The sequence below is a fragment of the Apiotrichum porosum genome, assembly GCF_003942205.1.
Source record: "Apiotrichum porosum strain DSM 27194 chromosome Unknown scaffold_6, whole genome shotgun sequence".
Classification (NCBI taxonomy): Eukaryota; Fungi; Basidiomycota; class Tremellomycetes; order Trichosporonales; family Trichosporonaceae; genus Apiotrichum; species Apiotrichum porosum.
Genome location: NW_021167113.1, coordinates 180082 through 202797, shown reverse-complemented (window position 1 = coordinate 202797; position 22716 = coordinate 180082). Strand labels below are relative to the sequence as shown.

The 22716-nt window shown below is 59.4% G+C and overlaps 4 protein-coding genes across 4 annotated transcripts; 1 reads left to right on the top strand and 3 right to left on the bottom strand.

Moving 5' to 3' along the window:
* Positions 1–1552: 1552 nt before the first annotated feature.
* EHS24_007862 (uncharacterized protein) lies at positions 1553–2552 on the bottom strand (the record flags this gene model as incomplete). The annotated part of the gene is made up of 3 exons (XM_028623201.1): positions 1553–1653; positions 1702–1977; positions 2303–2552. 3 exons carry the CDS (start codon positions 2550–2552, stop codon positions 1553–1555), a joined length of 627 nt encoding a protein of 208 aa, XP_028476134.1.
* Positions 2553–7412: 4860 nt separating this feature from the next.
* On the bottom strand, positions 7413–8480 carry EHS24_007861 (uncharacterized protein; the record flags this gene model as incomplete). The annotated part of the gene is made up of 1 exon (XM_028623200.1): positions 7413–8480. The coding sequence occupies one exon, from the start codon at positions 8478–8480 to the stop codon at positions 7413–7415; it is 1068 nt and encodes a 355-aa protein (XP_028476133.1).
* Positions 8481–14388: 5908 nt separating this feature from the next.
* Positions 14389–19402, top strand: EHS24_007860 (uncharacterized protein; the record flags this gene model as incomplete). Its single annotated transcript, XM_028623199.1, has 2 exons — positions 14389–16923; positions 16982–19402. The coding sequence occupies 2 exons, from the start codon at positions 14389–14391 to the stop codon at positions 19400–19402; spliced, it is 4956 nt and encodes a 1651-aa protein (XP_028476132.1).
* A 1367-nt stretch (positions 19403–20769) lies between these two features.
* Positions 20770–22329, bottom strand: EHS24_007859 (uncharacterized protein; the record flags this gene model as incomplete). Its single annotated transcript, XM_028623198.1, has 6 exons — positions 20770–21178; positions 21285–21646; positions 21824–21928; positions 21991–22034; positions 22111–22179; positions 22296–22329. The coding sequence occupies 6 exons, from the start codon at positions 22327–22329 to the stop codon at positions 20770–20772; spliced, it is 1023 nt and encodes a 340-aa protein (XP_028476131.1).
* Between the last annotated feature and the right edge of the window lie 387 nt (positions 22330–22716).

Below are 22716 nucleotides of genomic sequence, written 5' to 3'. Positions count from 1 at the left end.
TTATTCACTTATTTTTCCAATTTTCGTCACTTTGGACCCGCCTGTTTCCCCTGCCCTTATTGTGCAGCTAGGTGCAGGATGAAGACTCCAGCGAACAGTATCGGATGCATACAATAAACAATGGTGGCAGAGTGGAACCGGTGCAGGAAGACCCCTCGAGTGGTTCTTCCGTCGAGAGCTGGTGGTGGATTCGAAAGTGCAGTCGATGTTTGGTCCAAAAGAGCAGTCTGTCCGTGTCGGGTAATGGAGGACAATGGAGCCAACCAAATGGTCCGCACCTGTCGAACTCGTATCCTTTCCTCAGTACAGGCGCAAGCAGTACTTGCACCGATAAGTCTGTGCAGAGTTCTCATAGACTGCCTTGCAGCGTTCTGCGTGTGAGCGAAGTCAACTATCACTTGGGGAGTCTCACCGTATCGGTTGCGGCCGTAGTAGTCACCTTGGCAGTGCCGAGGGAGTCGTACCCATGCCTGGTCTATGTCCATCGTGAAAGGAAGGACCCGGTGTCGTAGTGCTTAGAAGAGCAAGCACCAAAAGACCGTAATATCTTTTGAGGTCTGTGTAAGCTAACTCCGAAGTCCCAATCAGCCTCTGATGATGGTATGGGTTGCATACACAAGGTACATGAGTGACATCAATCCCCCCGATACCCAGCCACCCGATCAGTTTCGCCAAGCGACAAGGCAGAACTTGCACCGCAGGACACCGTGGACTGATCCCACCAAACACTGCTCTGTAGTGCCATCAGCGGTCGTCAGCTCGAATGAAAGTTTTGACTCACGTCCGCGATGCAGACCGTGGTGGATTCCGATCCTGACACCTAGGCAGCACCGTGGTGCCTTTTGGAAATCACCCCTCTGTCGAAAACGCTGCCCTTCGTACCTAGCAGGTTTGAGATCGTTCCAGGTATTCTCGTAGCTGTCGTCCACGTCCATGGTTTGTTATTGCGGAGACTTGTTGATGGAAGGTTGGGGATAAAGGAAATTGAAAAAATGATAGTCAGTCGCACATGCTTCCTGGGGTCCAGGAGGCGACTCTGACTGATGGTCATGTCCAAGCATGGCAATCAGTATCAACCTGCGACAGCCACGAAGCTTGATGGCTCGAAGTGATTGCTATGTGGACCATCCCTAACGCCTTTTTGTTCTATTTTTCTAATTTTCAGTATCCACGAAACAGCAGCCTTCTGCAGATTTGGGCATGGGCATGGATGAGCTCACTGAATCCCAGCAGCTCATCCTAGTGGTGCCAAGCATGGTGATGATTCACCCATGCAAGGTCTGACGCATCACAATTGGAGGGTCTGTGCTATCCACTCACTGCCGCCACCCATCAGTGAAGTTCCAGTGGCGCAAACACCCGGCCAATTGCCAAGTACCCAGTCATGTATACACTCTCCCAGACTTCCGTTTACGGTGAGCGATGCTTTTGAGGTACAAAACACAGACTGGGAAGAGAATGCTCATCTCGCGATTGGTACGACTTGCAATTTATACATATTTCACCACTGATCGGCGCCGAGGCACTGTTTACACTGACCTGATCAAACACATCACGCCTTTTCGAAGCCGTTCCATTCCTGATGACAGTGGATACACTCAAAGAAGCGGCGCTTGGGGCCACGGGTCTCCACCTCAGTGACCCTGCAGTAAACTGGGAATGTCAGTAAACGGCCCACAGTGGCCAGTATAGGGCACGTACAATCCTTCTCGTGGAAATTCCCCTCTTTGCCGTTGACAATGTGGCGGTATACCCCTCCAGCAGGGCACGGATGCGGTATAACAAAGTTGGGACCTTGAAGCCCCGTCCACAGACACTTGCCCGCATAGTTGAACTGGTCCAACGGACGGCGGGACTGGCTTGCGGTCACCATGGGATAGGTGCGGTCGAGGACCTCAGCAGGAGGGCTGACGGCGATTGGAGGCTTCTTGATGAACTGTTGGGCCGGCTGGCGCTGGCGTGCAGGCTGGCGAAACGCTGAGATCATGGCGTTGGGCTGGGTGGTTGTGGGGGAATAAATGAAGAGATCAAGTGAGCGCGAACATAACTTAAAGAGAGCGTGGCAAGCCATCAGTTGCAGGACAGGCGGGGGCATCGAGTTTGCAACACATGCAGTGATGATCAACCAATGCATTGGAAAGTGCCACTGATTCAGGTCCTGGCTCTCTTGGCAAGCGCGGTCAACAGGTAAGCTAGGTTCTCATTTCTTACTTGGTTACCTGCCACGGCAGTATCCGCAGGCGGGACCGTTGCAGTAGTCTTCATTCCGTCAGCCTCGACAATATGATATGGCGCGACTTACAACCACGGTTACGCCCGTACTTGTCTCCAGAGCAGGTGTGAGGGACACCACCCGTGTAGTCCGGGTGCTGGATAATGTACGTCTGGACGGCGTGCTCCCTGTCCCTGTATCCCATGTTCGAGTAGCCAGAGTACCCAATGGACGAAGGGTGGTCATACTCCGCGGGGTACCACGGCATGCGAGGAGGACGGTTGTAGCCCTTGGGCTTGTGGGAGTTCTGGACGTCGTTGTAGCTCATCTTCTGACCCATGTTGACTTGCTGGAAAAGACAGGATTGGTTCGTGTGGTGAGCAGTTACTCCAACTCTCTGGCCGGCTTTATACGCAGGGCGACCAACGGTGTCATGCCTTCGCAAACCGATCAGACACTGCGAGATCACCCAACATTCAATCCGTGAGCAGGGACCGCCACCGCGGGGAGGTGGAACTCAACCCAAGAAGTCGATTCCCAGTTGGCGACAGCACCACGAGGTGGTGTGGAATGTTCTCGTGTTGATCAAGAAAGGCACAGTTCTCTAACGGTATGCATAGCTCCAACAGCTGAGCGGCAGACATGTAGATGCATTTGGGGAGTTTGGCGGAGGCTAACTCCCGCTTTCTAGGCTTCCACACCAGGCCTCGACAACCTCGCTTCGGCCTTCAGGCATCGTTACCATGTTACCACGCCAGATGACAGTACATGCAGTACCATCCCACGTCGTTGTGGAAGGTGACCTTGCATTGTCCTGTACATGATCAGAATACCATCGTGCAATGCTGGACTTACCACCCTGGTTCTGCTGGGTAAGGGGGTGGCCGCGGCACCGGCGAGGAACGGTCGACATTTGGGGTCTTGGGTGGTGAGTTGTGCTGGTGAAGAAGTTGGGAAGGTTGGGGAAGCTGAAACCCTGGGGGCGGGCTTCTCGCTTCTTATACATTCAAGAAGGTTCACACTGGCTGAACTCCATCAGCTGAGCTTCAAGTGACATCCACTGATCTCTCCTGATGAGAAGTAGAAGCGGAAAAAGGATCTGTTCGGAATGAAGCGTCGGAAATCGACTTGGGCCGAGTCTGCCACAGGCACTCGCACGCTTGGTTCTGTATAATGTGCTGTTGGTACAAGGACCCCCGACAGGATCCGAACAACTTGACAGAAACCTTTTGGTCTCTGGAGGTGTAGCTCGGGAGAGGAAGACGGTGGTCGACTGGTGCCGGTTCGAAACCGGGACACACCTTTCGGCAAGTACCTGTTCCGGCACAATCCGCCGTCCATGGCCCATGTTGACAGATGGGAACAATCCCGTGCAGACCCACGACCCAGATGATGTTCTCAGTCATACATACAGTACGTTACTCATAGGTACGGTTACACCAGACACAATGCCATTTGTCGATGCTCGCGGTGTAGACGGGATAGCAGTAGACTGCCGTGAGCAACTGTGTCCACTTTCGAGCCTCACTCACGACCCTTGTTCCACTCTGCGATACCGCCTCGACATTGCCGGACCTCCCCAGGCTGCCCAGCGACGCGACTAGCGCGCGACAAGATATAGAACTTGACGTATTGCGGCGGAAGTTTCCTCAGGAACTCCTTCAGCGAGGTGTCCGGCGGCTTCGGCCCCGCAGCCGGCGCTGGTTGCGGCTGAGTGTCTGTCTTGATCTGGAACGGGGTCGGGAGCAGGGAAGGCGGTGGTTTCGCTGTGGGCGACACTGGCATCCGCAAATGGGAGTAACGGAGTGGTGTGAGTGATGTGGTGTGATGTGGTGATGCAAAGAGGAACCTCCAGCCAGCACTTCAGACGAGGTCACGATGAGAAGCAGAACGAGTGCGAACCCCGGGACACCCCGCGGCGCGCCACCCAGCCGCGCCAGCCCAGCGAGCGGTGGGATCTGTGCACGCGCGCGTGTGTGAGGTGAAGGGTGGCGTCCTGGGAACTAGGGCCGAAACCCATGACGAGCCGGAAGGAATCTGAGAGCACGCGCGGTGTGCAGTGCGAGAGACGACGTCGAGGCTCAAAGGCACGGCTCGAGGACATGTGCACACAACGGGGCAACAGGGAATGCCAGTGGCCAGTAGTGGTGTGGGTGCGAGCCTGTGTACCAGTGTGAGATCTCTCTCCCTGCACTAACGGGCCAGCGATCCGAGACGGGTCCTAACCGTGTCTGTCCTGGTGTGTTGCAGACGCTCGGGGCAGTGAACATTGTCGTTGTGGGCCGTCAGCAGACCAGCCAAAACGTGCCAGTGAAGAAAGGGTCATGCTCTACCAGTGCGCAGCTCCAACAACCCCCTCGAGGCGGCCGGCAATCATATTCATCGTTCCGGCTTGGCCCCTTCAGTTAACAGGGACGAGATTATAGGTGGCCCCGCAACAGATACAGATCCAAGCTCCTGGCGGAAAATAGATACACGGGATGGCACGGACCTGTTGTCAGTTCTTGCGCTCAGTGGGGCAGGCTGGCGTACGTACCCACACCTCCTTGACCAAAGCACGGCGGTGGTGGAAGGAAGTCCATGAGTGCGGGGGGGTGATGGATGACTGTAAGTGCAAAGTGAGGCTTTGGTCCTTAGTGTCATCACTGGATCACCTGGGGAGACAAGGCGACTCGCAAGGTGCGGCTCAAAGCCACTGTTCTCTACTTCGTCGTCATGTCGCAGATGACAATGGCAACGCAACGACCGAGCAAAGCCTTATGGCTGTCACCTCACCCTTTATTGTTTTCGCAAAGGGAACTACGAAACAATTCACCGTGTCACTGTGTTGTCCTGACAGGGAACAAACCCGCAGTATCGCGGCCCGCCTCAACTTGCGTGTACCCGACCACCACACCAAGCAGTGCATGAAGGACTCGTCCCAGCCAGAGAGGACATGTTGCAGCGGCAAGTGCTCCCTCGCAAAACCGCCGTGTCGGTGCTCCCCAAACTCTTATTGCCCACGGTGCAAAAAGAGAGTCATGCCGCGTGACCCCAATTCGAACCTGGAGAGCTGCATCAGGGCCACACGGGTGGCGTTGCTCTTTTTTTTCCGTCTGCTCTGTGATTTCCATCTCTTCCTCCCTTCCCAGCAGTAAAAGAGTGATGCCAGCTGCCCCCGAGAGGACAACTGGAGGAGCCAATTAATTAGCGAGTGAACCCGCCGAAGCGAGCACAAGGCAAACCCTTCCCCCTAAGGACTATAAGTCGCCGTGCAATGGGCGAAGGAAGATCGTCTAACCGGCGGCAGAGTGAGGGCCACTGTTCGGTTCAAGCAAGGTAAGTATGACGACCTTTTTTTCTAGTCCTTTATAACGGGATCGGGAACGAACAAACTTCCACCCGCCAGCTCGCGGCTCGTATTCTGGAGGTCGTCGATCGTCGATCACGTCAGACAACGGTGGGTGCCACAGCGGTTGCCACATTGACCCAATGTTAACTGCGCCCCATATCCAGAAACCGATGATTGGTGGCGGATTTATGTCCGCGTCTCAGCGAGACCATGACAGGGCTCAGCGATCAGAGAAGATGCTGGGGTTGTCAAGCGGAGAGGTCATGTAGGCGATGTGAATCAACAATGGACTGCTGTCCAAGTTTGCCAAAACGTCATCGACATAAGGGTTTACTACGGTCTCACAGGATCACAGGATCACATGCCAGTGTCCACCTCAGAGTGGCGAGGCAAAGGTCTGCCGCATTGCAGGACCTGAAAACAGGCTACCTGAAAGATCGAGAATTGTACTCCAGACTAGCCGTCACCGTGCGTCCTCCTCCTCTCAGCAGCTCCACGCAGGCAGTTCTCGTATAGAGTGATGACTTTGCTTTCGACTTGGCCGCGGCACGGTGTGAGGCGAAGGGAGTGCAGTGGGCATAAATGTGGGCTTCGTCTTGGGTCGGGTGATGGCAGTACTCGCACGGCGCGTCTTGGCGGAAATCACGTTTGGCGTCTAGAGCGTTGGTCCCAGACCGTGTGATGACCTGGAACATAGCCGATGTCCTTGCCGGGGAGCAAATGTACAAGTTGTCGGGAATGGGGTTCTCGGTCACGAGGCGCTGGGGCAGCTTGGCTGAGAGCACAATTCCACTGTACCACTGTCCTTCTTGCAGCTTGCGGACCAGCACATGCTTCCGGTCAGTCTTCGAGCCGAGGTGCTGGCCGTCCCCAAGGGACGCAGGGAGCCATCCAACCCGTGAGGGCGGGGAGTTCGTACGTCCGTGCTTGACCTGCACGTGGTGAGGTGCTGACGACAACTCGATCCAGCGGCCAGCGGTGCAGCTCAGGAGCCGGTCGGCGAGCACAAGTAAGTGCCGTGCCACATGTCAGCGGCGACAGAGTACTAGCAACCATGATGGCGGCAATGACACCAAAGACTTCGTCGTGGTGGGACGTGGTCTGTTGTTGTGCAGAAAGCCGACTGGGCGCAGGTTTGGGCAATAGTATAGTGTGCAGTGCTCGGCCGACCAGGAGGCAGCGGAGGACGCCGGCCGTCGACCCAAGTGCTTGGCGCACTGTGGCGTGCCTCAACGGCGGTGTGCGGTGTGGCACGAGCTTGAAGCTGCGAGTTGCCAGCGGACTGAACGCCTACACTATACACTAGTCTGATAGACTCGTCCAGATCTAAATGGCCAAGTGGGTGCTTGGGAAATGGACACCTGCACATGACTGCCGTTGGCCCAGACCCGGGCGGTCAGCACACCACGTCCTCTTCTCGTTGCCTGCCCATTTTTAGCTCCCTATTGGACACAGTGCTACCGATCCAAGTACACTAACGGTGTTTGCAGGAGTCGTCTCGGATCTCGGATGCATTACTGGATCGCTGTGCGCGTTTTGTCAAGTCGCTAGTGCCACAGTTCGCTTGCGATCGCTTGGTCGAGGGATCTTGGGTCGGGTGCCGACGTTTATCCCCCTTCAAACGTATTCGTCAGTGGTCAGTGAGAGTCATCCTCGTCGTTGTGCCACTACTGGTACATCATGGGAAAAAGGTCAAGTGGATGGTCAATGCGCTCAGTGCAACGCATGCTCAACAAAAACGCTACTGGTGACGGAGAACGCGAATTAACATGGGACTATAGCAAAAAGGACGTATTATGACTTGGGTTACTTTCTTGGTGTGCGTGTGTCTAGTACTTCTGACCTGCTCCTTGTCGACTCCTGTTGCCTCTACTCCTCGCGGCGGCGCTTGGCGTCCTGCGCGGCGCTCTCCGAGTAGGAACGCTTGTGTCCTTTGCCCTTGCCTCCCGAGGGGGCGACGCCGGCGTTGATCTTGGCGGCGTCGGCAACGGTAAAGTTGCAAAAGGTGAACATGTCGCCGGGCTGTTTGGACGCCTTGGTGGCGCGCTTCTTGGTTGGGGTGCGGGGCGACTGCGGGAGCTGGCCCATGGGTGGGCGTGCTGGCGCAGTGACGGGCATCTTGCGGGGCTGGTTGGTGCGCACAGGGGTGGATGGGCCTGCAACAGTGTTGTTGTTAAAGTGGGTTGGGGTAGGGGTGGCGTGGGAGCGGTTTGCGGTGGCCGCGGCACAACCGGTGGCGGGGCTTGGGGTGGATGGAGTGGCCTGGGCCGAGCCGTTGATGAGGGAGGGGTCCATGGTGGATGTGTTGGACCAGTTGGAGTAAAAGTTGCCCTTGACGGGGGTGGAGAAGGCAGGGGATGTTGCTAGGAAGACGTTGCCGTTGACGTCAACTTCGGCGGCAGCGGGAGTCGACTCGAGGTTGAGGTACGCGCCAATGTCAAAGTCGGACGGAGTGGTGAGGGCCGGCGTGGAGACGACGCGGCGGACAATGGGAGTGATGGGGAATGCGGGAAGGAGACCGACAGGAGCAGTGACAACGGCGTCGGGGTTGACAACGGGGAAGGCGTAAGGAGCAGCGACTGTTGGGGTGGGGAAGACGGCGTCAAACGGCGGGGTGGCAATGACGGGGGACTTGGGGGAGGCAGGAGCCGAGACGGGGGTGATCCAAAGGCCGGCGTCCTCGGTGGGGAGGTCGAGGGCAAAGCCAGCGAGGATGTCAAGGTCGTCGTCGGAGAAGGATGCAATGTCAAAGTCGACGGGGGTGTTTGTGGATGATGTGGTGTTGTCGACAAAAACGTCCGAGGCGGGCGAGTTGTTGTGGATGACCGCGGAAGCGGTGGCATAAGTCGAAGCAGTGGACTCTTCGACCATGGTAATGAGCTCCTGCAGGGCAGCGTTGTGCTCGGAAGAGAACTGGTCAAACGACATGGTCGCCATTGTATGGATGGGAAGGAAGGTAGGCGGTGTAATCGGGGTTTGAGCGGTAGAATGGGTGGGGTGGTTGACGTGGGAGGGGTGTTTTGGGTGGTTGACGTGGACAAGTGTGGGTGGTAAGTGAAAAAAAAAATGTGGGGAGGAGAGACGATGGATGAAGAGAAAACATCTCGAGCCGGGATGAGCACATTCTTATACATGCTGGCCAACACCACACCTTCCTCTTCCGACAAGGACATGGCGCTGAGCGAGCGTGACTGGGTTCTGCAGCTTGCCGTGGTGTCAAGGACGCCCACCATCCCTTTTGAGAATTGGACGAGGTGGTGTACCCATGACCGCAGTTGGCTACTCTGCCTCTTCAATGACATCAGTTGCTCCAAAAGGCGATTAGATTGTTTGCCTGTTTTCTCAGCGGCCGCGCGACGTTGCAGATGTTCGACGGAGGGCCATGGGAATACATGGTCGACAGAATGGTTCACTAGCGCGATTCCGCAGCAGCCGGCGAAGGCATACCACTTGCGTCCACGTAAACTTGTCTCACCTTGCACCGTCTTGTCCAGAGGCCAGATCCTTTGACCAAGCGTCCTGCACAGCGTGGCGTCGCGTATCCACGTTAAGCATGCCGCCGTCGTTGTCATTGTCTCTCGGTGCATGGAGATTGGCAGTGCATGCTCTCTTTGGTTGTCAATATTGAGGCAATTGTTCCAGGGTTCAGTGTTCGTATTCCTCCCCGAATATTCCTTTCGTGCACCCACTTGATGGCTTTGGACGTCATGTACCGCTCAGAAAGCTGTCAGAAGATCAGAAGAATGCGCGGGGACGTCAAAGATCCATGGAGGTTGCAAGAGGAGGGCGGTAGGACGGGCCAGGAAAATTTGGGCCGGGCAACACTCAAGGCCCCCAAGCGCCTGCAATCCGCCAGCAGGTAACGGCTGCACGGACACTGTACACGCGATTATCAGCATTACGGCCCCCCTCTCGTTGTCTGTGATGGGGACCTGTGGATGTGAAGTTTGTCGAGGGACGATATGTCTCAGGCGGCGACTGACGGTGACGCGGCAGCATCCGACCTCACCATCTCCGGAGGCCGGATGGATTTTTTCGTGGACGCAAGTGGCAAGACTTCCATTTTCTGCTCTTTTCCGCTGCATCCTCAGCGTTACTAGTCGTTGTCCATTCAGTCGACAAGACAAGTAAAGTGGCGGACATCATCCCAGCTAAGCGTGGGAGTGACCATGGGCGATGCTCATTGCCATGACGGGCAGGAGTCCGGTCGGACCTTAGAAGTGTGGATGGTGGCCGCTGGCTGGGCTGGGATTTGGGTGGCAAAGTATGGGTGCGAGTGGGTATGATGAACAATGATGGAGCGCGCTGTACACGTTAGAGGACAGTGATCCAGTGATGGTAGTGAGCAGTGCATACGGGGAAGGTGTGTGGTGGCCAGGTGCGAGGCAGGCGGGTTAGAGCTGGACGATCACGGGGTCAAACACGCGAGAGAAGTCAAACGCGCGTCCTTCCACTTCAACTATCCATCTCTCACCATCCACGACACATCACACACTCCAACTTGACAGACACGATGCCCCGACCCAGGGGACGACGTCGATACCCCAGGAAAGCAGTGAAAGGTGCATACAGGCGGTGGAGGGCCGCGTATCTGCAGCCTTTGCCACCGTCGCCACCCACTCGCCAAACAACCTTCCCCCATGACAGTTTTCCTTCCCCCACGCAGCCCACATCACCCCTAGCACAATCAAAACGCAACCATCGACACGCCCCAGGCATCAGAATGTCAGCAAAGTGTCAACATCGCCAGCATAGCCTGGAGCGTCGCGTTCCAGAGGCAGTCGGCGCCACCCAACACTCCGGCGTCAACATTCCCCCGATCCACCCACTTTCAACCATCCCCGAGCTCCTCACACAGCACCCATGCACACACGACTCGGCCCAGACAGTTCATGAGGGTCAGATACGTGAGTGGGATCAGTACTGGGAACTGGATGCGGCCGTTTACATGAACCAGCTCACCATTTTACCCCGTACCTCCGCATCATTCTCTCGTCCGTGCCGAGGAACGACACCGAGCCACCCCCCAACCATCCATCGAGCATCCGGTCCTGGATACGCCTTCTGTGACTCTCCGAGTCCAGACGGGATGGCGCATCCAGCGCTCGAAGCGTGAGAAGGCGGTGAATGGTGGATATTCCCAGCCCTTTCACCGTCCTGGCTGTGCAGATTGGCACAGATCCGACTCGCAGCGGCACGCCCCCCACCGGCACGCGTGTGTGCTGTAGGTATACCTGCTGTCCTTGCGCCTCGGCCGGATGGGTGCGATCGCCGACAACAACACTGCCTTCCTGAGCCGAGCGGGCGGTGGCCCATGGTCGCAAGAGGTACACGCTCGAATGTCCAGTGTGGTTGATGTCCACTGCAGTCAAGCTGTGGCTGCAGTACAAGCAGACATCGAAAGGGCGTGCGTCTACTTGGACGGACGACAATACCAGCGAGGCGCGCTCTCCTCACTCACGCTTTGGTGGCCACGAGATCAAAGATCCTGCCCCTGTTCACTTCAGTCGGCCAATTGTCAGACAACCAAACTCTCACCTCGTCACTGATCTTTTCCCGCTGTTACTCTAGCACCAACATGCAACAAAAGCACACAACAGGACGACGGCGCCGAGGTGCCATACAGCACCAGGCACCCGGTGACCGTGCACCCCCACTCACTGGGTTCTATGGAAACCAGACGCCCCGCACTCCGTCGTGTCCGTCGCGCCCCCACCCGAGCTGACGATGCGGAGTGCCCGTCTGCTGTTGCAGGGACCACCGTTTCATTGAGTTGTCCCCCATCGCTGAGCCCGTGCTGTTGACACCTGTGGCCTGTGGGGGTCCAAACAAGTGGGATAAACGATCGATCGAACGTTTCGGGCACACCACACCCAACAGGCGTCAACACGCAAAGGTTACGCCCTGACGAGGAGTGTTTCATGGGCGTAAAGGCAAGTGTGCACGCGTGGGTGTGGTCGCAGCAGCTTAAACGGTGCAGGGTGGTTGTGAGGTCGAGAAAGGTCCAGTTGTTTCTGATCTTCTGAACAGGACGACATGGTAACCCCCACTCTGGCACGAGTTCCGAGATGGCTTGCAATGTTTGGCCGGATGCGGCAACCGCCTGTGTTGGTCAAGCATGCTTTCACCGGATGGCAGTAAAACGGCCCGGCGTCGAACGGGATTCGATTCGGAAATCGTACAGCGTGGGTCACCGGTCTAGCGCGACCGAGTGGGGACAGTGGGTACAACAACCTTTGGTTGGCCGCTGGCCGCTGGCCGCCGTTGAGATTCCAGGAAGCTAATCGCTGCGTGGTGTGGCCGTGCGAGCGCGCAAGATGACTGTGACTGATCATTGAGATCCAGGACCCAGGCTTACAATAGCCCCCATGCCATGCCGTCTGACAACGGCCCCAACGGCGGCACTCATCCCGTTCCGTTGCCGCGGGAGACGCGTCGTACACACGCGTCGTACACAATGAATGGTTGCAGGGATCAGCGTTTGCATGTTTGTCCTCCCGGTTGTCTGGGTGTTGTGCAGAATAAAAGGTTCCCGGACTTGCTTGCTCATGTCTGTCTCCACGGTCGGTTGCTGAACACACCTATGCTTGATTGCCCCGGCCCAGGGCCTTGACGCGCCGAGAGGCCGATGAGGGCGTCGTGACTCTGGCGTTCGAACTACTGGGCCGGGAACGACTTGTTTGCCTGCCCGGCATGGATTCTACGCCCCACGCTCGTACACACCACGCGCTGCCCGCTTCCCATGATGGCTCCGCTCCTGCCTCGAGCTGTCGCGAGCATATACAGTACAACGCGGTCGCCCGGCAAACGGCAAACGACACTCTGACGTGTTGTCATGTTTTGTTTCGCGACGCGTGCCAAAGGGATCCCAGCCAGCCATGGGTCCCTTGATGTTGCGTGCCTTGCCTCGGCCAGAGATGTCACCGGTCGAGTCCGGAGGCGAACGGGCTGCCGATGCCAAAGGGCTGGCCGGGCTGGAGTGCTTTGTCTGTTTACAGCACCCACACCGGCCAGAGCCCCTGTTGGTTGCTTACCCCAGGCAAAAGCGTTTGAAGCTATCTGCTCTGACCCTCGGTGGCCCGGTGGCTTCTGGCCTTCTTCCGGGACACTACTGGCAGCTGTGCAGGTGAGTGGGCACTGTGCCATTCGGGATACTGCAAAAATACCCAGCAACCCAGGTCACCAGGTCACCAGGTCACACCAGGTCACCCTGGTGACGCATGACGAAAGCAATTGCACCTGTGGTTTCCCAGCGGGACTAGAATTTCATAGGTTTGCGTGTGTTTGGGTGTGTTGGCATGTGTGGATGGTATTTTTTTTTGTCCGTTTGTTGTTTTTGACTTTGTAATTTAGACAAGAGGCTGCGCACGCAAGCCACGTAAAATAAACCGTGGGGACAACTCTAACGCGTGCCTTTGCAAGCTATTGCCAGAGAGTAATGGATACGCAAGAGGCTTGGCACTGCGGGCGGAAGATCTCGCCTGATCGCCTGTGCAGTTGTTGCGCGGCTGGTGTAGCCCTGTGCAGCTGACTGCCTGCAGCACCTGCAGGCAGTCAGGCGTTGCCTCCTGGCCCTCCTGCCACCTCCTGGCCTCCTGGCCTGATCCCTCGACGTTTATGCGGTGTGGCTCTTGCCGGCCGCGCAGCGGGAATCCTCCCGTGGAACGTGTGGCTCAAGCCGCCCAGCCGCGACCCAGGCAGCCAGTTGCCAGCGAGGCAGCCAGCCCAGCGTGCAGCGTGAGGACCCACTGCCCGGCCGCGCGCCGCCACCAAAGCTCTGTCGTGCGACTGCAACAAGGCATGCAAGGCATGCAAGGCAACGCGCAACGGTGAGGTGAGGATGACCCACAGCATCAAGCCCAGAGCGCCAGAGCGCCAGAGCATACACAGAGAACAAGAGTTGTGGAATCCCATCACACGTACTTGCACAACCATCCACACCTCCTCCAACCTTCCCAGAGAGCGCAGCTTGTGAAACCCCTGGCAGAGAACCGCACTCCACTGCACAGCCAGGTCACTTTTGAAGCCATAGGCAGCGGCGACCTCTTTGCCCTCGAGCCTTTTGCCTGCCTCTACACGCGTGTGTGCGGGCACCGCCTTGTCCGCCTTGTCCGCGGTGCGGGTTGGGAGCGTGTCAGCAGCAGCAGCAGCACCAGTAGCAGCAGCAGCAGTTGCACCCCCCCATATCCTGAACACCCACCCCCCACCCAGGCCGACCACCCGGGTGTCCCATACCGCTGTCGTTTTGCTCACTGTGGTTCAGGGGCTGAAACACACACGCTCGACCGGATTTCGCAGCGTGCAGCGTGTCGTCTCTCTCTCCCTCGTCTCTCGTCTCTCTTCCGCGCGCGCACAGACAACAATATCGTGCACAAACCCAACACACCCACCACGACACACCGCGTACTTGCGTGGACAGGTCCCAGTCATCTCTCCCGCCTGCCGTACCCCACACGCTTCATCGTGCACCTGTGCGTCTCGTCCACCAGCAGCACACGCATCAGAGCACTGCACGTCGTCCCACACTCCCCCCCCCCCCCCCCCCACCCCCCACCCTTGTTCCCTCTAGCCCTCTCCCCCTGGTTGCCGGAGCGGATCCTCATCGACACGCACTGTGGGTTGTGTGTCCCCCCTGCCTGTGCGCGTCCGTGCCAGAGAGAGTTGGGCAGTGCCAGACCCGCCGCAGTAGCTCTTGCTCCCCACACACACACCAAACACCAACACCCACCAAACCACTGCAGACGGGCCCCTCCCACACCCCCTCCCACCCACCCCCTCTCTCCACTCCCCCCACCCCCCTTCGGGCCGTCAAGTGTGCGTGCACGACGACGCTTCTTCCCTCGCCATGTCAACAGCCGACCCGAACGGGCCCAGAGTCCTCCTCCCAGCAGTCCTCCCACCAGTCCTGGACGCGCTGCCCGCAGGCACACTCCACCACTACCCACAGCGACTTGGGTCTTCGAGTTCTGGTTCCAATCTTCCATCTCTGCATCTTGCATCGTTCCACGACTCGCTGTCCCAGTCCCAACCTCCGGCACCATCCTTCCCCTCCTCCCCGCCTAAAGACTCGGCACAGCTCCTCTCCCCCTCGTCGCCGTCACCAGGATCCGTGCGCGCTGTCACCGCCGACACTGACGCCGACGCAACGCCCATCGCCGAGTCTAGCTCCTCGTCCTTGCTCGGCCCTCGCCCACACTCTTTGGCGCAGTACTCCTTCAACGAGCAGACTGTATCCTCGTCATCCTCGTCAAGGTCGCTTGACCGGAACCAGCTCCTCTCCCCATCCCCAATCATCCACGGTGACCGCACCGCCGCCGCCGCTGCCGCCGCTTCCGACAGCCCCAGCACCGACGTTCGTCGAGCCGCGAGTGTTTGCGACGACGTGTACACGCGCTCAGTCGCCGACTCGCCATCTTCCAGCGCCAACGCCAGCGCAAGTCCGCCAGGGATCTCTGTGACCCGGCCGCCAACAGGAGCTGCAGGTAGCGGTAGCGACCGCCGCGAGCTCGAGGCGCCAGAAGGCGTAGAAGGAACAGCGCCTCGCAAACCCTTGTTCGTGAACCCCGACTCCACCACCACCACCACCTCGTCGTCCACCGCCGCGCTCGGATCCCTCCCCCTCCTTTCTCCCGTGTCTCCGCTGGACAGCAACTCGTTTGGCGACTTTTCAGGCTACTCGCACGACGACGACGGACCCGTTGCCGACCCCCAGCGCCCGTTATCGTGGAACATTGCAACCGCAGCTGCTCAAGCTTCTGCGTCAGGCTCGCGCCCAACAAACCTCTCGATTGCCACGGGCCGCAACGCTGCCCGTGTCATCTCGTCGCTCTCATCGCTCTCGGTGAACATTCCCTCGCCTCTGACGCCAACACACTCTGGTGGCAGCTTTGACCTCGCCTCGCCGCGTCTTCGCGAAAGTCCAGGTGTGCCCCGCCGACGCACAATTGTCGAGCCCCACATCCCCCACCTCGCCAGGAAGAGCGCGTCACCTGTCCGCGTGTCTCGTGTGTCAGCCGACGACGTTGTCCCCCCATTTGTGAACGGCGAGCGTGCAGAGTACAGCCAACAAGAAAAAGAGCCCCAGCAGGTCTCCTTCCCCATCCCCGGGTCGCCATCACCTCAGTCCAAGCTTGTTCCTGGTCCTGCGCGCGCACTAGTTGCATCGTCTGTCGAGTCTTCTGTACAGGCCGGTACCACTGGCAGCTTTGGGCTTGAAACATCCGACGTTAGCTACTTGAGCGCTGACCCCAACGACACGACTGGAACCACTACACCAACTGCCGCGCGACCTTCTCCCTTCATTGGAGATATCGGTAGTCCAGTGGACGGACAAGACGAGGCAACCTCACCCACCTCCCCCCTTAAGAAACGCTCTCTCCCGCGCCCTCCCAAGGCCGACAGCTTGGACCGAATGTCCGCCGTCGAGACGATACCGATGCCCATGCCTATCCCCATGCCGATGCCTGCTGTGCCATTGCGCCAACAGCAACAACGCTCTTCCACTGTCCAATCTTCCTCTGTCACGTCACAGACAATGGCTACTTCCCCACCAACAACAATGACGGGACTGGGGCTGACAGGGGAACCCATTTCCATGCCGTTCCCCAATGTGCGCCCGTCGCCAAACCGCTCCCCAGACAAGTCGCGGTCCCTGGGGACATCACCAGGCGTCGACGCTGTCGAGACTTTCCCTCAGCAGCCAAAGTCGTCATCCATGCCCGCGCCCATACCAGTGGGATTCAACCCGGGCCACAAGCCATCCAACTCGGCTTCCTACATGCCTGCCATCCCAGGTCTTGCGGACGCTGGGCCATATCCGACCGCAGCACCGCCCCAGATCAGCGACACGCGCCGGTCCCTCGCCATTCCCACCGGCGGTCCAGTTGCGCCGCCGAGGCAGCCGCCGCAGGGCCTGCGACAGCCCGAGGAAGTCTGTCTCGAGTGCATGATGCGCGACCGCGACCTCGCGGACATTGATGTTCAGGGCGAGGGATGCTGGGAGCGCGAGTCGGACACTGGATGGAGGGACCTCAAGGAGCGCGAGAACGATGTCCTGCGCGCGTGGTCGTCGGACCACTCGCAGCAACTGTCCATCTCGGCCATGAGCCACGACGAGTCCAGCCGCGACTCCGAGTCCGTGTCCAGTCCCCGATCCCACACCAGCGCGCTCGCCGAGGAGCAGCGCCAGGCTGCCTTGCGAAAGCAGAGCCGCGAGGCGCGCCGCGCCAAGCGTGACGAGCGCGATGCGTCTATTGCCCGTGTGGGCTGGCGTGGGTTCAAGTGGGAGGAAGGCGCCGGCGGTGATGGCTTCCCCCGCGGATTCCGTGGTACGCGTCCAGGCGCGTTGACCGAGAAGGGGATCAAGAATGTCATGACAATGGTGAGCTGAGTTGGGCGCGGGCCCGTATAACTGTACGCAAGCTAACCCACTTTTCCAGTACCCTTCAGCTTCTGCTCTCCGCTACCAGATCCTGCAGAGCTACCTGCGCGGACAGTACCGCATGATCCTCGAGATCCGGTCCGAGGCACAGCGTTTGGGTCACTATCCCGACCCCGAAGAGCCGTACTATCCCGACTCGAACGAGACCAGCCAAGAGAATGGAGTGGCCAGCAGCTCACGCCGCGGCCCAAGGCAGACCAGCATCGACCACGGCGCGCCGTCCCTCAAGGCCGTGTCCGTCAACACTGCGCGCTCTGCTCCAGTTGCCCCTGTGCCGTCTCGAGAGCTTCTCGGCCTGCGCCAGAGCCCGTCCACTCCGGCCGGTCTCGGCAGTCAGGTCACGCAGCGCGCTCGTCCCAAGACGCAGTACTCGGAGCGTAACGTGGACATGCCAGCCCTCAACAACCGGCCGTCGCTGTACCTCAGCACTGGACCTAGCCCACCTAGCCAGCTGTCGCCGACCCTCCCGCAGAACCGTATCAGCCACTACAAGGCGCCCAGCGGCTCGACAAAGGGCCGCGACTCGCGGTACTACACCGACGACTGGTCAGACGACGAAGGTCTCTGGCCTCCTGCTTCTCCAGCATCGGGCAACCTCCGTCCGTTCTCGTTTGCCGTTCGTGCAGGCGCTGCTCGCGGCGAGGGTAGCGAAGGCAGCCACAACCGTCGCAGCTTCTTTGGCCGGTTCGGTGGCAGTGTCACGAGTCTGTTTACGGGCTCGCATGGTGGCAGTGGAAGCATGATGGACATGCACCTCGGCCTCGAGGCTGATCGCCGGAACCGCACGTCGTCGTACCAGGTCCACGAACCACCTCGCATCATGCCCTCGCTGTCGCCCGCGCGCCCTCCCATGCCTGGTCGCCAGCAATCCGTGGGATCCTCGACGTATGTGCCCAACGAGGAGCCTCCCGCACCGCTTCGCGAGCGTCGTGCACGTTCCGTCAGCACGTCACGCCTCACGCAGATGTCTCTGTACGACGACTTTGAGGTTCCGAACAAGAAGAAGGGCATCAAGGGCCTGCTCCAAAAGATGAAGCCAAAGGGTAAAAAGGACCGGCCCGAGACGCTTGTGGTGCCCAACCACCATACCGAAGAGGTGCGCGTTTCGTCGGCTGAGCTTGCCCCGCCTCCACCCATGGCGTTCCTTGTCGGCCACAACCGCCAGCGCTCCGGGTCGAGCTCGTCCATGGCCAACGACTCGCAGTCGTCGCTGTCGCCCCAAATCAACTCGCCCAACAGCACGCTTAACACTACTCGTTCGGTCTCTGCACCCATTGGCGGTGCCTCGTCTGGTGGCAGTGGCAGCGTGAGCCCTACAAGCTCCCGCTTCCAGATGGACCAGGTTATGACTCCCCCGAGCCAGCCGGGTCTTGGCCCTCCCCGTCGCCGCACTGAGCCTGCCCCCGAGCTCCCGCCCGGCGCCGACGCAGGCTTCAACCCCCAGCGCGGCTCCGTCATGGAGATGCTCACGGGCAGTTCGCACGCGAGCAACTCGAACGCCCTCGTCACCCCAGACACGCCAAAGTACGACGAGCCGCAGTCCATCAACTCGCGCGAGTCAATGTTTGCGTCCAACGGCGTCGACCGTGCTCCTTATGGCACGTCTGCGTATCGCCAGAACACCCAGCAGTCCGTGTCGAGCCGCTATTCGGGCAACCTCGAGTCGCCAGACCTCAACTCGGCCTACCTCATGCCGCAGGGCAACACGAGCCCCAACCGCCAAAAGAACCTGCCTCCTCTCCCGCCTGGGATGGCGCCTGGGATGATTTCCCCCAACGGCCTGGCACCTGGCGACATGTACGCCGACTTTGACAACCAGTCGATCCAGCTGCGTGCGCGCATGTACGACCCCAAGCATATGGGTGGCAACCAGCGCACGTCTGTGGCTGTCTCCGAGGCCCCAACCGTGCACCGTGCTGCCCTCCCCCCGTCGTCCGACTACTTCCCCACCGCGTCGCCGAGGTACCACCAGTCGTCTCTGTCGCAGCAGTCCATGGCGTCCATCACGCCGTCGATGAACGGTCAGGCCAACGGCATCATCCCGACCCACCACCAGCAGCAGCAGCAACAGCAGCATGCCAACGGCCCCAGCCCGCCATACCTCCAGCCGGCACGCACGATCCAGCCGCGCGCCAGCTTTGACTTTTTGTCGTCGGACAGCCGCGTGCGTCGCTCCACCGCCGTGTCGCCCATCAACCTGAACCTGGGCGCCGAAGACCTGATGGACTTTGACCAGCAGCAGTCCGGCCGCAACGTCCAGAGCATGTACATGCAGCGACCGGCCGCGGCATCGACCGGCAGCTTTGGACGGTTCCTCAAGACCGAGAACCGCCACACGGTCGTCGACAGCGTGCCCCAGACTGCCGACAAGAAGGAGCGCAGGAGGGGCATCAAGTCGATCTTCTCAAAGGCAAAGTAAAAAAGGAAGAGCACAATACGGATTTTACTTGTTGTTTTTTTCTTGGTTCTTGATCGTCACCCCTCTCATGGCCCTCCGGCAACCTAGACTCCGACTACGCATTTCTCTCTCTCTCTCAACTCTCTCGCCAACGAACGATACGCAATGACCTCACCCACTTGTTCCCGCCACCCCTTCCAATTTCTTCGAACGGCTAATACTCCTCCCTTCTCCCACAAACAAAAAGGACGCGCGAGCCCCCCAGACCTCTCTGTCTCTCTTATACACCAGACGAGAGTGTAGGGGGTTTCCTTTTCTTTTTTTGTTCTTCTCGGCAAAGGGCGCAAGCTGCGCGCGCTGCCTCGGCGCCCAACGGACTCTTTTGTAGCACTACTCTACCCCCAACCCGCATGTCCCCCCCCCCTGCACGCCCCCTCCCCCAATCCCCACCGACCTGCCAAACCCGTAGAGTGACCCATGCCATTGCCTGTCCCCAAACATTCGAGCTGAGGCTGAGGTGTACGCAGTACTGACACAGGCGAGCACGCGTCAGTAGGGGATTTACAAAATGGAGTCGCGGTGGTGGCCTGCCGAGACACTGCATGCTGTCGTTACACTTGAGGCTGCTGCATTTGGTGGCGCCACATTCCACAAGCCCCCAAGAACGTACAGATGGCACGCTGGCTTCTCCAACGGGCGAGGTGGGGCTGGCTGCGTGCCAAGCCCATGGCACCCCGGGGAACGGTGGTGGGGTGGCGGGGGTGGTGGGAGCCCCTCGCACTCCCACACATGTGAATGAGTAAAGAACGGGTCTGGCGTGCGACGACGAAAAGGCAGACGACGGACGACGGACGACGGACGACGGACGACGGGGGCCAGCGGGCCAAGGAGGGGGAAAGAAAGGTTCTGAGGCGCCGAGCCGACGACTCTAATGGACGCTTTTCCGGGGCCGAGCGTGCCGCATGCAACTCACTCAGTTCCATGCGCATGACCCATGACGCCCACCGTACCACCGTCATGAGCCAAGCGTTTACGCGCAGAGCCATTCGTCGGTGGGGATCGGATATCCTCGGCAAGTCAGGTGATCCCCTCCACTGCCTTGCTCATGTGCCTCCATGCCATGCCAGCTCGTCCTCATCTCATGCTCAGTGACAGTGGCTGCTTTGGTGTAATGCTTCATGCGTTCTACGACATCATGTATTGGAGAGTTTGTTTTTCCACCCTCTGCCCCCGTCACGGCCGGGGACGAAGGGGACATCTCCTGCTCCGGGACCTCTACGGATCAGAGATTAAAGGGGGTGGGGAGGGGGGGAAGGGGGAAGGGGGGGGGGGGGGGGGTGGATGTTGTGGGTGGTAATCCGATTTTGTCGAAAGAGATAGGACTGGATTTAGGCCTTGCCGATCTTCTTCATGGCCTCGTGCATGAGGGCACCGATCTGGCCGGGCGACTGGGCAATGATGGCGCCAGCGGCCTCGAGGGCCTTGACCTTGTCCGAGGCGGCACCCTTGCCGCCGGCGATGATGGCACCGGCGTGGCCCATGCGACGGCCGGGAGGGGCGGTGCGGCCGGCAATGAACGAGACGACGGGCTTGGCGTTGGGGCCCGAGTTGTACTGCTTGAGGTACTCGGCAGCCTCCTCCTCCATCGAGCCACCGATCTCACCGATCAGGACGATACCCTCGGTCTTGGGGTCCGAGAGGAGGATCTTGACAACGTCAAGGTGCTGGGTGCCGGGGAAGGGGTCACCACCGATACCGACAGTGAGCGACTGGCCGAGACCGGCCATGGTGGTCTGGCTGAAGGAGTTGTTAGCAGTTGCGCCGGGGAAGGCGATTGTACGGCATAGCGACAGCTGCTTTGCGATCAAGAGCAGCTGTCGTCAGGCTTTACTTTTACACTCACTTGACGGCCTCGTAGGTAAGGGTACCCGAACGCGAGACGATACCAATGTTGCCCTGCGAGAAGACCTGGCCGGGCATGATACCGAGCTTACAGGTCTCGCTCATGACACCGGGGCAGTTACCGCCGACCATGCGCGACTTGGACTGCGAGCGGAGAGCGTTGTAGACCTTGAGCTGGTCACGCTGGGGGATACCCTCAGTGATGGTGACGATGAGCTTGACCTCGTTCTCAATAGCCTCAATGATGGCATCGGCGGCACCCGCGGGGGGAACGTAGATGACAGTAGCGTCGGGCTGCTCGGCGGCCATGGCCTCCTTGACGGAGCCGAAGACGGGCAGGCCAAGGTGGGTCTGGCCGGCCTTCTGGAGGGGTGTAAGCGGTATGCACGGGAGAGTATAGCCGGGAGCCCAAGTTGGTTGCCGGCAGCAGCAAGACCACCAGGTGGTTGTGTGTTGTCGTCAGAGGCCTGCTCAGAGGCCACGTCGTTGGACACGACGACACCACCATCCCACCCTCTCTCGCTACCACCAGCTGCCGACTTGAGACTCTCGCCGTTCCTCGCTGGGAAAAGTACTCGCCTTGGGGTTAACACCACCGATAACACGGGTGCCGTAGGCAATGGACTGCTGGGCGTGGAAGGTACCCTGCGCGCGTATCAGTAAACAATGGTCGTTGCAGTCGACATGATCGGGGAAACACCACGTACCGTCTTGCCGGTGAAGCCCTGGATGAGGACCTTGCTGTCCTTGTCTGGCGCTCGTTAGCCGCCGGATACGAGCGTTATCTCCCCCGCATCGTGTGCGGGGCTTGTGTAGTAGGTACTCACTGACATAGATGTTGCCGATGGTGTCCTCGTACGAGGCAACGCGGGCCGAAGACGAGAACTGGCGCGAGGCTGTCAAAGTGTCAGCGTGGACATCCTTCCGGTTAAAACGCCCAGCACCCAGGCAGAGCGCGCGCGCCGTTTGCAGAGCGTTGCTGGGAGCCTGGGCGTTGTGAGGGGCAACGTACCGCGGGCGGCGGAGCGGACGGTGTTGCGGAGCATGGCGATGGAGGGGATGTGGATGGTGAAGGGAGGAGGGAGGAGAGGGAGATGAAGTAGGAGAGTGCCCAGGTGTGTGTGGATGTGGTTGCGGAAGGCCCGCTCACGGCCGGTGGGCCGCACACCTGTACGGTGGCAGCCGCGCTGCCCCGTGTGTGCACGCACGCACACCGTACACACCGCACCCAAACGGCGCTGCCAGCCGAAGGTCTTCACCCAGAAAGCAGGCCCCATACAAAACAGTGGCAGGCGGGAGCAAAATCACCCGCGTCACGGGCCACCGAACGGCACACGCACTGGCACACCCGTGGCACACAAGGGCCGACCATTCCCGACCCACCCGGGGAAGGGGGTCATGTTTTTATTACGTAAAGACACGTGGGGTATTTA